The 14,849-nt window shown below is 48.4% G+C and overlaps 1 protein-coding gene and 1 long non-coding RNA gene across 2 annotated transcripts in view; one reads left to right on the plus strand and one right to left on the minus strand.

The window, feature by feature from the left end:
• Positions 1–11,248: 11,248 nt before the first annotated feature.
• Positions 11,249–14,570, minus strand: LOC112825702 (uncharacterized). Its single transcript, XR_003208784.2, has 3 exons — positions 14,403–14,570; positions 11,945–12,124; positions 11,249–11,392 (listed from the first exon to the last, which is right to left on the minus strand). It is a non-coding gene; the product is annotated as an uncharacterized lncRNA (long non-coding RNA).
• The window catches only part of MGST2 (microsomal glutathione S-transferase 2), a 31,585-nt gene continuing 31,278 nt past the window's right edge, over positions 14,543–14,849 (plus strand). The window contains 1 exon segment of the mRNA XM_025874222.2: positions 14,543–14,787. Coding sequence (XP_025730007.2) covers positions 14,730–14,787 — 58 coding nt within the window. The 5' untranslated portion in view covers positions 14,543–14,729.

Genomic DNA, 14,849 nt, shown 5'->3' on the forward strand with positions numbered 1-14,849 from the left:
CAGTTGGCCTCGTAACAGCGGCATATGGACCCCGCTGTGGTGCCTGCACCCTAGGACTTGACGCGACTGTGACAGAACACCCAAGTGCAGAAATCTTGTCTTGAAGAAACCAAGTTGCCCTTTCGAGGGCCGAAGAGGCAGTGGGCCTAGAATGGCTTAGGTTGTTGACTAGTGCTGGTTTGCCCTCTGAGGGGATAGCAGGGCAGTCTGGGAAAAAGCAGGGGCTAGAGACTCATAGCCACCCAAATGAGCACACAGTCACTTCCCAGCTCAGGGAAACCCAGACCTCCATGCCCCGGCCCTGTTGGCCACCATCACACAGGAACTGTCTTCTTTATTCTCTAATTAGGCATTTCCCTTGTCTCCCCTCTATAGTTTTCCCTCAAAGGGACAACTTCTTCGGGATATCTTAATTCTCTATGACCTTCTTCTAAACAAGGCACCATGGAGCCTGGCCCGGGGCACTCCCAGGTTGAACAGACCTGAACTTTCAACCTGGGGACAATTCTGCCACGCCTACAGCCCCCAAAGGTATGTCAAGGAGATCTGGGTAGCCATCCACAAATCACCTCCGGGGTAGAAAGCCCGGCTAACGAGGGAGTTCTATGACCTCTAGTAGTGCTCGGCATTGGAGGGGGTTCAAAAAAGAGACATGAAGGGAAACGGGGCTTTTCATAGAGAAGCAGATAGCTGGTTGTGTTCTAGTTAGTTCATCAGTTAGAGACACGTAGAGATCCATCAGGGCTATGACATGAGCGCCTGGGACAGACCATCTTGCAATTACTTGGATTGCTTCAGCCGTCTTTATCCTTAACATTACACAATTGATGAAGATCTTGAAGTGAACTTCCTGAGCACATTGTGACCTCTGACTTTTTCCTATACCCTCTTGGGTCCAAAACTAAACAAAAAATTTTTGCCCTTATTTTAAAAAATAAGTGATTGGGTTCTGTTATGGACTGAATTTTGTGCCCCCTCCCTGACTCATATATTGTAGCCCTGATCCCCAGTACCTTAGAATGGGACTGTATTTGGAGATAGGACCTTCCATGACGCGACTAAGTTAAAATGAGGCCGCTAAGGAGGGTCCTAATCCAGTCTGACTGGTGTCCTTATAAGAAGAGGAGATTAGGACACGCCCAGAGACACCAGGGATGCACATACAGAGGACACAGCGAGAAGGCAGCCAACTGCAAGCCAAGGAGAGAGACCTCAGAAGAAAACAAACCTGCCAATACCTTGATCTTAGACTTCCAGCCTCCAGAGCTGTGAGAATATAGATTTCTGTTGTCTAAGACACCCAGTCTGTAGTACTTTGTTATGGCAGCCGGAGCAGACTCAGGTCCCTGAGACCAGCATGTGTGTGTTGTGTGAATGCTGCGTGCGTGTGTGTGCGTGCGTGTGTGTGTGTGTGTGTGTGTGTGTGTTGGGTAAATGGCGGGGAGGGGACATGTCTGGGGAACAGTCCACCAGTTGCCATGCGGGAGGATTGCAGGCCCCGATTCCACCCTCCAGCTTGGCTACTGCCCTCTCTCTTCAGGACACACTATTCCCTGATGTGGGTGGGACTAGTGCCCTCATGTCAGGGCTGGAGAGAAAATAGAATCAGAGATGTGGGTTAGCAGTAGGATGGGAAGGAAGAAAGAAGCAAATTCATTTATAGTCTGCAGAGAGCCAACCAAGGATCCCGGTGGGAGACAGGGCCAGGCAGAAGGCTTCACTTTCCTAAATAGAACTCTGTTTTGACATTCTCCTTGCAGCTGTTCTCCCCCACGCTTGTCTGTCTCTCCAAAAGCACTAATAAAAACCCGCAGATTTTAGCCTCTCACTGCGCCATCTGGTGGCGCTCGGGAGAGGTACAGTGGTTCTCGTGCACGCAGCCCCGTCTCCCCAGAACTTCCAGAACTGTCTTCTGTTCCGTAAGAGTGACAGAGAGGTAGATTCAAAGACCTTTGGGAAGAAGGTGATAGTGCAGAGAGCACCGGGCTGGAGTCAAAAGTGGACTCTGGCTCTGCATCTGATTAGCTGCATAATCTTAGGCAAGTTAATTCATTTCTCGGTCCCCGAGGTTCTTCGTGTAAAACAAAGAATATGGGTCACTAATACCAACAGGATTTTGTAGGATTCACGGAGACAAAAGTCCCAGGAACGGTACAGGAATGTAGTGCCTCAGTAAATGTTTTCTCCCTCCTTCCCTTCTTCATTCTTGTAGTCCTCCCTCCCCCGCTCCCCACCATACCTTCCGTGATTTTGTAAATAGTCAAATGTTATTACCGCTGTAGGCACTGTTCTCCTGATTTGAGCGGTGCGGTTAGGAGGCCTGGAAATACCTGAATCTGCAGGTTGGGAGAACAGGAGCACGTGGGTCATGGGAGTCCCAGCGGAGACTGGGGGACCCCCAGGCACTGCCCTTGAAGGAATCAGAGCTAGTGTCTCGGGCCTGACCTTGACTTCTCAGTTTAGAAGAGGGCCCTGCCTGTTAATGATCAAGAACAGGAGGTGGAGGGCATGGGCAACCGGTTTTACATTCTTACTTTTTGAGATCTCCTCCAGGCCTGGGAATATGATGAGTCCATGAACTAAAGCAACATTGATAAGAACATGAGTCAAAGGCCCAAGTTATCTAAATAATGCAAAACAGACGAACATTATGCTCACGCAGAACATTTTCAATTTGGGTTAAAGGTAAAGAGGGAGGAGATAGAGGAGAGTTCTATGCTGAGAAGGGACTCCAACATATTTGAAAATAATGAAAACATTTTCCCCATACACTAAAAACACTTCTGATGCCATCTCTCCTGTATCTTACTGGGGTGGAGGGTGTGTTTCTGTATATGGCGGCTCTGGCAGACCTCATGTATTCTCCTGGGGGGGCCACCTTTGTCTTCTCTAACATGCTATTCTTGGAACACATGATGTAGCCAGGCAAGGGTCCCACCCGAAGTCCTGGAAAGTATTCATGACAGAGGAAAGAAGAATCCGGGATAGACCTGAAATCCTCCTGGGGCCTTGCAGCCTTAAGACCAACAACCTTGACTGTCTTTGGTGACCCACGCTCCCTCTTCTTGCCCTATACAGTGGACCCACAGACCCTTGAAACTGAGCCCTCTCCTTTTATTTAATTCCTATCTCAGGAACCCTACCTGCTTGCTCAAGTTCAGAGACCAGAAATGTGGGAATCCTTACGTCCTGTGTACCCTCCACCTTACTCCCTTCTCAGACATTTCTAGCAGGCCATGCCCAATGTTCTTGGCTTCGTCTCTCTCCTGAGCCCTCCACCTCGGCTCCACTGTGGTGGACTGACTCCCCGTGGGGTATCTGTAATCTGCCACCTGAAAGCCACCAGCCATCCTCCTGGAGTCCGTGGCTCCTGTCTGAAGTGCCACACGGCGGGGCACGGGGTGGTGTGAAAGGGGCAAATGGTACAACCTGGAAGGTGGAGTCATTAACTCGCAATGAGGTTGTGCCGGTGACTGCTCAGGCGTGATAAATTACTTCAAAGTTTAGGGGTTGAAAACACCCACGGAAGTAGGCTCATCCGTTATTTGGGTCAGTAGGCCACCGCAGGCCTGGCTCGTCTCTGCCCCTCAATGTCTGAGGCTGCAGCTGGGGAGCCAGCCTTGGGCTGAGAGCGACTGTGTGATTGTGCACTAGCATCCCCACACACAGGTCTGGCAGTTCGTGCTGGCTGTTGCCTGGGCCTGTAGGCGGAGCTGCCAAGCACAGCCTCCCACTCGGGCTCTCTCCGTGTGCCGGGCTTCATCCCAGCATGGCGGCCATGGGTAGCTGACTTCTGACCAGGCCGCTGAGGGGCTGGTCAGAAGCCGCCGCAGGGCCTATGACCACCGAGCCTTGGAAGTCATAGAACATCACTTCCGCTGCCTGCTCCAGGCTACGAGCGCGTGCTTCACACCAGTCCAGACTCACAGGAGAGGATGTAGCCCCCACTTCATGGTGACAGAAATCTCAAGGAATTTGGAGATATGTATTAAAACTGCCCCAGGGTAAACTTTGACCAATGGGAGACAGGACATGGAAGATAACATTTTCCTCTCCTCCCTTCAGAGGGCGGTCCCGAGGCGCGGTGTCTCCCACAGCCTATCCCCAGACATCCCGAGCGGCTGGCTCCCTCCAGCTCAGCTGGGGCAGTGGCCCAGGTGGAAACACACTCTTCCCATCATTCCGCCCTTTCCCTTCGCTCCCGGCTGCCCGGCTGTTGTACTATCCAAATAAAGCATCAGCATTGACCTCTCGCCTCTGGTTCTGTGCTCTGGAGACACGGGCTAAGCTGCCATCCACAGCCTGTCACCAAATCTGATCTGTGCTTTTATTTTTATTTTTTTAAGATTTTATTTATTTATTTGACAGAGAGAGACAGCAAGAGAGGGAGCACAAGCAGGGGGAGTGGGAGAGGGAGAAGCAGGCTTCCCGCTGAGCGGGGAGCCCGATGTGGGACTCGATCCCAGGACCCCGGGATCATGACCTGAGCCGAAGGCAGACGCTTAACGACTGAGCCACCCAGGCGCCCCTGATCTGTGCTTTTAAAAATCTTTCTTAGCCATTCACTTTTCTCCACCCACGCTGACGTTCTCCACCCTCCCTGCCATCTTCTCTTGCTTAGACCACAATATATGCCTTCCTCACAGATCCCTTTATGTCTACTCTCGGGATTCTCCCCCATCAGTCCACACTGAAGTCAGAGTGATCTTTTTTGGAACAAATCTCGTTACAACATCGGCCCGCTTAGAACCCGCATCTTCATTATGCAACAGGGCTTCTCAGCCTCCGCACTGCTGACATTTTGCGTGGGATCATTCTTTGTGGTGGGGTCTGTCCTGTGCAATGTAGGATAAAGTTTAGCAGCATCCCTGACCTCCCCTCCCTAGTTACCAGTAGCACCTCACTCACCAGCCAGACAGTGTCAAATATCCCCAGGGTTGGGGGGGGTGGGGCACAAAATTGTCTTAGTTGAGAACCTCTGGTCTAAAGTTAGCACCCGCAATAAAAAATTATTTAAAAAAATAAAAAATTATTAAAAAAATAAAAAATAAAAAATAATTAAAAAATAAATAAATAAAGTTAGCACCCTCAGCACGGTCCTGTGTGGGCGGGCGGGGCCCGGGCTCCCTGGCTCCCCAGCACTCCCCCTCCTCCCGCCCCCACGCTCCTACTCTCTCCCTGTCTCTGGGCAACGGCCGCCTGGCCGCCTTGCACTTCTTTCAGCATTCTCTGACCACGCCAAGGCCTTTTCCTCCTCAGGCCCTTTCACGGCTGTTCCTCAGCCTGGGGCGTTCCCTTTGCTCCTATCTCTCCACCCCCAGCACACACACCTGTAGCCCAGGCACCTAGCTGACATTTTGTTACCAGTCCTCAGCTAAAAGGCCACTTTGGGGAAGGCTCTTCTGCCCCCCAGGCTAGGTTACTCCCCGAATGGCATCCAGGACTTCTCCTAGTACTCGGTCACAATGATCAAGAATTAATTAGCTTTGTGAAGCCTTGTTAATGCTTGTCCTCACTCCTCTGTTAACTGCATGACCGCAGAGTGGCGGCTGTCTCTCTTGCTTAGCACAGAGCTTGGCAGGGGAGAGGTGCTCAATTTGATATTGAATGAATGAATGAATGAATACTCCTTACATGTATTCTTGGGAATATTTTCAGATTCCTTCCTTTCCTTGCTTTAGATTCTTCTCAGCCACTGCAAAGCAGGGCTCTCACTCCAGGTGGGGGCGAAGGCCCCGTTCTCTGATTTTTTACCAACCAAACTGTCTACCTGGTCCTGAGAATCTCTCCAGAGTCTGCCCAGCGTTCTGACCTACTCCTTTGCAATGCATTTATGCGAATATTATGTGAAGTACTCCAGAATCTTACCGAAACACTCTAGAGGCCAGAGGACCATTGAAGGATCAAATCAAAGTCCAAGATGTTGTATTTGATTCTTTGGAGCTCCCCCTGGGCTGCTGTATCCACCAAATGGGATTTCATTAGTGTTTTCTCACCTCTCATTCCTGATTACCTCCTATAGTCTCTAACAGGGATGCCAAATGTGAAGTGTCCTGTTTTGGATCCTGTCTTTGGGGGCACAAACTGTGTTTCAATTGTGTTCAGTTTTGAACAGGTCAGGGTGAAGTCCTGGTATTTTTACATTTAAGCACTTGTGGGTTTTGTGCCTGTTGGAGGCTCCAGAGCGTCGTGAGGCTCCAGAGCATCGTAAGGCTCCTGCTGGAAATGGTCAGTATGTTGATCTCTGAGAACCTGAAAAATATTTTTTAGGGCATTGTTTAGAAATGACTTAGGCAAACAGTTTTTGTTAACTGACTTTTCTAGTCAGTTAATGCTGATGTGCATTCTTGGGAACCTCTGGAAAGCTGGAGGAGGAGACTAACGGAGCGCCTGCCTGGTCCCGAAGCTCCAGCTACCTTCAGAGGTGTGGAATCCTTGGAGTGGTGGCAACGCTGGGATTTACTCCCCCTAGTGGTTTGACAAAATATAACTTCTCTGGATGAAAAGGACAACGTTTAAGCCACAGCTCCCAGCCCTGAATGTGAGGCTGTTCAGAATCAAATTAGGGATGAACTAAGATGACGAGTCCATGCGAGAAGAGAATGGGAAATGGGCTCACGGAGGCAGGAGGAGGTCGGGTGCGTAGAAGGGCCGATGAAGCTGTTCTGTCTGGAATTCTGGTCCCAGCTAAGTTTGCCTGGGACCTGCCAGAGACTGAAATTCTGAGGATGCTTTGCTGACAAAGTCCCAGAAACAAATTCTGAGGATGCTTTGCTGACAAAATCCCAGAAACAAATTCTGAGGATGCTTTGCTGACAAAGTCCCAGAAACAAAGATGAGAGCCAAATGCAATCTAAGGGAAAGCGGGAGGCATAAACAAAAAGAAAGAAAGGAAAAAAAGAAAACCATCTTTCAACCCATCTTTGAAATTCTTTATCCTCTTGCTAAGGCAGCAGAAGAAAACAGTAGCAGGGCCTCATGCCTCATGGTATTACCCTAGGTTTTCCTGTTTGGGGCTGGTAGACGGTTTGTTTTGTTCTGTTTCTTTTTCTGCAGGCCCTGCCCTGGCCTACGGTCTGCTCAGATGCCTGTTTCGGTGAGTCAGGTTGTAACAGGCTGCACTGTGTTGGCAATCACTGCTGTTGGTGAGTCCGCCCCCCCCCCCCCCCCCCCCCCCCCGCAGGCTTAGTGCCGCATTGCAAAGTGAGTAAGAGTTGCTCTTAACTGTTTGTTCTCAATCGGAGAACTTTTGTGTTTTCTCATCAAGAGGGGGATAGTTGCCCTTTCTTTTTGCCTTAACAAGCCCCAGAGAGACAGCCGGGGAACCCACAGCCCCCACTTTTTTTCTTAAGTGGTCCAATCACTCAACACCATCTCCGAGCTAGATTTCTTTCCTGTCTTCAGAGGATGGCTAATGAAGGAAGCAGCGCACCAGAGACAAAGTAACACTGAAACCTTAACGGCCAAGCTGAAGAGAAATGCTGTGTTTTGGGGGCGCCTGGGTGGCTCAGTTGGTTAAGCGTCTGCATTCGGCTCAGGTCGTGATCCCAGGGTCCTGGGATGGAGCCCTGCATCGGGCTCCCTGCTCCGCAGGAAGCCTGCTTCTCCCTCTGCCTGACGCTCCCCCTGCTTGTGCCCTCTCTGTCTCTCTCTCTCTGACAAATAAATAAATAAAATCTTAAAAAAAAAAAAGAGAAGAAATACTATGTTTTGGGTGCAGAGGAGGTAAGCTCTCCTCCTTTAGTGCAGAAAAATCTCAGTAAGTTCTCCAAGGCAGTAGTTGGTCTTGCTGGTGTCATAAAATCCACATGATTTCTCAGTTAAATTGATATTTATTTAAAAAGCACCCTTGGTGATTCTAATGTGAGAACAACCGATCTAGATGCACATCAAAGCCAGTTATCGGGCAAGTGCGGCTAGCTCAAACCTGGAATTAGCCGAGACATGGGCCCCAGCCAGACTTCTCTCTGCTGGTAGCTCAGGGCACCTCGTCTCCCCCAGCTCGGCCTCGATTTCCCTCCTCTGTCTTCTCCTCCTGCCTCCCTCCAGGCACCCAGGAATCCCTTCTGTGGAAATCTCCTCTGGCCTCCAGCATCCCCCCTGCCCGGCCTGCACCCTCCCCCACACACACAACAGTCCCCTCCAGCCCCACCTCCTCCTTCCTGCCGCCACAGAAACTTCCATACCCCTTCCTGGCCTCCACTGATGCCCACTGTGGCTTAAACCAGCTAGTTCATTCCCCCTGACCGCCGCCAACAGGGTGTGTGATCTCTCCTCTGTGGGGAGCAGTGAGATGGAGCCACTGAGTAAACTCCCAAAGACCCCTGAATCTGGTTCCTTATCTGTAAAATGAGAATAATTTACAACCTCATAGGAGTGATATTATGTGAGGCTGTGTATGCTTAACCAACATGAAATACACGCTTAATAATGGATCCTGGATGAAGCCTAGAAATCTACATGTTTAAATCACCTCAGGTGTTAGGTGTTGGTAGTGGGTGGTGAGGACCCCACTAAGAAATATTGCTTATGATGGTGGTTCTCCTCTTTGGCTGAGCATTAGAATCATCTAGGGAGCTTTCAAAAAGTTGAGGTGCCCAGGCTGAACCTGAGACCAATGAAATCTGTATTGCTGCGAGCAGAGAGAACAAGCATCGGTTATTTTTAATGACTGCTATGTGATTCCAACGTGCAGCCAAAGCTAAGAACAAGGTTTGGGGATCAGGAGGACTGGGTTCTACTGACCTTGAACAGATCACTAACCTCTGAGCCTCAGTTTGTCCCATCAGAAAAATGGGAATAAAATATGTACTTCATTGTTTGATTATGCAGATTAGTTGAGACAATTCTGCACGGGACCTGGCATGGTGCTTAGATCTTCCCTTCTGTTGAGTGGAATTGGGAACTGGGGGGCTGTGGTGGACATCAGAGGCCCTGGCAGACCGAGGCCCTCTCAGCAGCCTGGGGCCCACCCAGAGTGCCTCGGCCCTTGGGCTCAGGGCTTATCTGCCTCGTGCCGCTCTGGTTCCAGCAAATTTATGAATCCAGCTCTGGCCCGGCCCACGGGGAGCCTGGAGTCTCCCCATGGGGCAGGGCAGGGAGTTCATGCCAACGACCCCTGTTTTAAAGTACTTAATTCTACACACTAGTCAGTTAAAAAAAATTAGTAACGATTAAATGAAAGAGGCAAATCAATAGTGTTAGTTCCTTTTGTTGTTGTTCAATCACCAATATGCAATATGGTCTCTCCCTTATGGGTTAAAATTTTGTTTAATGTGTGGCAACCTGGAAATATGGCCACCATTATATTATTTGCATGAGAATATGTGTTCTGAGGTGTAAGCATTCCGCTTACACATCCTCTCTTGGGATATGGGTGTAACAGACATGAATGTGCATGGGTGTGTATGAGTGTGTGGGTTTTGAATGTGTATGGGGGTGTGTTTAGTGTGTGTGGGTATATACCAGTGTGGGTGTGAATGTGCATGGGTGTGTATGAGTGTGTGGGTTTTGAATGTGTGCATGGGTGTGTTTAGTGTGTGTGAGCATATAAGTGTGTGGGAGTGTGTATGGGTGTGTGTATGAATGTGCAACGTGTTTGTGTGTGTGAGTGCACCTGTGTGAGTGAGTGTGTGTATGTGTGTGTGTGTGAGAGAGAGGAAGGTTGCATGCGCTGGGAGTTGTCAAGAATGAGAACGAGAATTTCTGATTCTCCTCACTAGTCTCCAGATTCTGCTTTACTTTATCCTCTCCTAAGCCTTATGTAAACTTAAGACAACTCGGGCTGAGACCTTCTATTACTGTCAAAAGCCATTTTGAAGTAATTCAAGCACTCTGTTTCCATTCTTCTGGGAAATCCTTGCAGTCTTGGAAGTCGTAACAGCATTCTACGATCATCTGTTGTCTTGTACAATGGCCTTCTCGACAAATAGATCTCGTCTCTTCTGGGCCCACCCAGGGCGGGAGGGCGTGGGGGAAAGTGGCAGAGATGGCCGGTTCTGTGCTATTTACTCTTTTTACTCTACTATACTGGCAACTGATCTCTCTTTTCCTTTCTTTTCCGCTCTTCTTTGTCCCTGTTTTTGAGCCTTGGTGATGCCCCACCATTCCTGGTATTAGGAGACAGTTTGTGTCTGAAGCTTGGTGGAAGCCGATTGTCATCCTCCCTGTGCCCCGTCTGGCCCAGGGCAAAGGTCTCTTCAATGGGGAAGATGCCTCGGCCTTCTTAAACTTCATTGTCTATACCCAGAAATGCAGAGCAAAGAGCTCCAGTTTCTAAAAGGGGAGGATATGCTCTGAGGGTTTGCTGCAATTCTCTCCATTTTTACACCACAAAGGTTGGGGCATGATTTCAAATCTGGTTTATCTGAGTTTTGTTTAAACATGTGCAATGTTGCTACAGGATTCTTCAACTGGTCAGGGCTTCCGGTAAGATAATACAATAAACTCTAGGCACATGGAGAACCTTGCACGGTCTCTTCTCCAGTGAAGAGTATTATGGCTGTTGATGTCATAATCGCTCTGATTATTCCTGGGCATCCTGGGGAAGGGTGTGCATTCTCCGTCTCTCTCTGCCACGAGGGCTTTTGGCAGCAGCGGCGGTCTGCTACCGTGCTAGCAGAAACCAGATGACCAGCTACCAGTTTCTGAGGGCCAGGAATAGAGTGGAGAAGGCAAGGGACGAATTTGGGGGCATGCAATTGGTCTGAGAGGGAGCATGCCTCTAGTTAAAGATATCATTTCTTTTCATCTATTACCACAACTATACGGAAATGGTTGCATTTACAGTTTGCATTTCATGAAAACAGATCTTTCACATGGGTCAGAGTGGTTTTTATGTTGCCAGACCTTGGCCTCCCTGCATTGCCTTACCCAGAGTATCATTTTAGTAACAAACACTCATGAATAAGGTACATTTGTAGAAACCCTTATAGATTCTTTTGAGTTTCTATTGGTAGTACAAATATTTTAAAAACCACTTTATTGGGGCGCCTGGGTGGCTCAGTCGTTAAGCGTCGGCCTTTGGCTCAGGTCATGGTCCCAGGGTCCTGGGATCGAGCCCCGCATCGGGCTCCCTGCTCGGCGGGAAGCCTGCTTCTCCCTCTCCCTCTGCCCCTGCTTGTGATTCCTCTCTCTCACTGTGTCTCTCTCTGTCAAATAAATAAAAGCTTAAAAAAAAAACCCACTTTATTATAATTACCAATATGCTGCTTCTCCTTTTGTTTTTCTTTTCTTACAAAAAACGTAAGGGATGGGACACTTACCAGAAGGATCTGTGGGGGCAATGCTTTTCATCTTCAATTGATGAAATCCATCCAGAAAATGTACAGAGAAACTCACATTTTTGCTAGTTTTTGTTCATGCTCTGGCAGTATTTCAACCATAGGATCATCTGGAAGTTTTGTCACCACAGAAGGTGATGAACATTTCATTATTTAAAACTTCATTGTTTTACACTTTCCTAGAAGCAAAAATTCTACCAACTTTTAATATCTATCAAAGCAGATTACACATGAATGCATGGGGTTTCAAAGCATTTGAGCACTTTTTTTTTTTTTTTTAATTGTATCAATCTCTCTTAGGATCTGGATTTGGGGACTGACTGGGATTGGCTTGGAAAAGTGGGTAGGGAATCTCAAGATTGGTCTGGAACGTGGGAAGAAGACAAATCAGTGGGAACCAAAGAAGGTCACTCCGGAATTGTTTTGTTTTGTCTTCCAAACTAGTTCCCTAGTACAGATGTACCCGAGTTTCTCAAAACAGGAGCTATCAACACCTAAAGGTTGTGGTCATCGGCCAGGGGCCCCGTTCCCGGCTCCCCTCTTCCTTCTGCTGTTTCTCTTTCTCGGAGCAATCCTCTCCCTGTGAGAGCCTCCGTGTGCCCAAGGGCCCAGCCCCAGACCTCTTCTTTGAGGCCTGTCATTTGAGGGGGTTATTTTAGTACCTGGTGATGCGAGTTCAGGGCAGCTGGCTTGCAGTTTAGAATCCCTGCCGTGTACTGAAGACCAAAACCATTCAGTCAAATACACAAGGAAGTTTCGGTGCTGTCCTGAACTTCTAGGATCTGCCTTCTTACATAACTGTCCTCTTCAGTGATTTCAAAACAAACGAGGGCAGAGGGAACCTGAAGGGACAACAGGGCATTGTGAGCAGAGCTGGTTTGCAACTCTTTGTAAATTAATTTTAGCATTCCTTATTCCCTATTGTTAAAAACAAGACAACCGGCCCCAAATAGAGTCACTTACGCTAAGTCCCACGTCAACAAACAGACTTAACTTAATGATTGTTTCAGCTCTTGGAGAAACGGCATCTTAAACTAGTCCATCAGGAATCACCTGATCCGCATTAGTTAAGTAATCTGTCTGATAAACCCCTGCCATGCCCTAAAGGAAAGTAACCTTGCAAGAAGCAATTTACTTTTTGTCTGGTCTAACTTCCTTGTTCCACCCCCTTTCTGCCTAGAATAGTCTTTCATTTCGTATAGCTCCTCAGAGCTCCTTCCTGTCTGCTGGATGCATGAGTAGTAAATAAAGACTAAGGTCTTTAACATGTACTCAGCTTAGTTTTTGTTTTTTAACACCATATATGTGTGGTTTTTTAAAATTCTCCTTTGAACTAGTTAAAAGGTCATCTCGGTTCTCTCATTAATGAATTCAATAAAACCTTTGATGTGTTTTCATTTTATATCTGTATGAGAGGCGTGATTTTTACCTTTTAAAATATATCTTTTAACATTAGGTACATAATATGCTAAGTACTTTTCTAGATGCTGATGGAGAGCAAGAATTTTCTGTCCCCTCAAGGGTCTTTCTAGCGGGACTAAGAATCAAATTGACTTGAGGCAGATTAACAGGAGAAAGTCAAATTTAATGGTGCACATACGAGGTATCCACATAGACGTGGAAATTCCAAAAACAGGCAAAATGACGTATACATGTCATCCTGAACTAAGGAGAAGGGGATAGAGGTCTGGGACTTCAAAGGGAGGGAATGCACTTCACAGGAAGATGAAAAAGGGTAAATGTTGGGTAAACAAGTGTTTGCTGGGCCATACAGAAATGGGACATAAAGGATTCTGATCAAACAGGCCTTATTAAGTTCTTCTCGGTCTACCACGCCTAACTCATATCATACTGTAGTTATCCATAGCAATACCTCGCTTCCTGAAGCAGGTTCTCTGAATTATTTTTAGGCAGTGGAGGTGGGGGAGGTAAAGAGCTTTTCCTGAATCTCCTGGATTTAACTGAATCTTCATGCCAAAGTGGCCCATCTTGGGGTGGCCTGCCCTTGGCCCCTTGTATAAAGCCCTTTTGTGTGTTTATTTAACAAACCCAGAACACAGTTTTGGATGCTATGTGCTGTTCTAAGTGCTTGATAAATGTTAACTAATTCAATCCTCATAACAGCCCTATAGCACTTTTGTGTCCCTTCAGCCCTTATTAGCCCGTCTTTTCAAACTGAGTTTCAGGCTCAGCACCTGGGGCGAGGTTGTGTCATCACTGAGCGCCAGGGGAGGGAGCCCAAGTGCAAACCTGGGTGAGGCTGAAGCACACAGGCCTTCTGCTGGCCCTGCGGTTCCAAGTGAGCCGGGGGGTGAGATGAGAACGGGGCCCCAACTTTGTTTTGCAGGACGCTGCATCTTTAGGGAGCAAAAGGGTTATGCTGACAGAGGGGAGGGACTATGATAAATGGGTTCTGTAGAGACGCCCCCAGCCAGGGAGGGATCAGCACTGGGCCCAGTGGTGTAGGGCATTGCTCAGACTGGCATGATGCCCGTTGTGCTGTGTCTTATAAAAGTCAACTTAGGGGCGTCTGGGTGGCTCAGCTGGTTAAGCGCCTGCCTTTGGCTCAGGTCATGATCCCGGGGTCCTAGGATCAAGGCCCTTGAGCCCCACATCCCACTCCCCACTAAGTTTGGAGTCTGCCTCTCCCTCCCTCTCTGTTCCTCCCCCGCTCTCCTTTTCTATCAAATAAAATCTTAAAAAAAAAAAAAGTCAACTTAAACTATTGCTCCACTTGTCCCCCCAGGGCCCTCTTTCTTCTCAGAACATACACTTTAGTTTATTATTTTTCTAAATGTATGGTCACCATGCCCATGGGAAAGTCAAGGTGACAGTGGGAGGCAGCAGGATATGGGGGGGCGGCGCACAAATGGAATCTGCTGGACTCGGGTTCAAATCTAAGTTCTGCCACTTACTGGTTAGAATCCACTTAAATGAGCCTTAAATCTCAGTGGGATTAAGTAAATGCTTCCATCTCTTTTCCCACAAGAAGTGAGCAAGGGCTCAGCTGGGCCTTGCAGCTGGGGAAGAGACTCGAGGGTCCGAGGGTCCGGGGGCGGGGGTGGGGGTGGGAGAAGGGGAGGGGAAGTCGGTTCCGAATTGGCTGAGAAGAAAGTCTACCTTCTGGTGTTGCTGCTAGAGGCCTGGCTAATCCCGCAGGCTGAGCCGCGGCCCCAGCGCCGGGGAGGAGACAGACTTCCAGCAAGCTCGGGAGGCAGCAACCCGGCCAGATAAAGATCTGTGACTGGCAGCTCCCGATCGACCTGCCTTCCCAATTCCTGTTCCAGAGCAAAGGTCACCCTGCCGTTTGCATCGGCCTCTTTTTTTTTTTCTTCTCCGCTTTGTTTACCTTATAAGGAAGGTCAACATTACAAAGTCGAAAGTGCCTGTTATCATCCCCTGGATTTCGACAAATAGTTCCCTGAACCAGAACGTTCCATGTGAAAGATGGCTGAGCACTCAATCTTGCTGGCTGCTGTCTCAGTCCTGTCGGCCTGTCAACAAAGTAAGAGTGTCAGGCTGTGTGTGTGTGTGTGTGTGTGTGTGTGTGTGTGTGTGTGTGTGTGT

Source organism: Callorhinus ursinus, unplaced genomic scaffold (genome assembly GCF_003265705.2).
Source record: "Callorhinus ursinus isolate GAN/ISIS: 27379988/994484 unplaced genomic scaffold, GSC_fseal_2.0 scaffold4, whole genome shotgun sequence".
Classification (NCBI taxonomy): domain Eukaryota; kingdom Metazoa; phylum Chordata; class Mammalia; order Carnivora; family Otariidae; genus Callorhinus; species Callorhinus ursinus.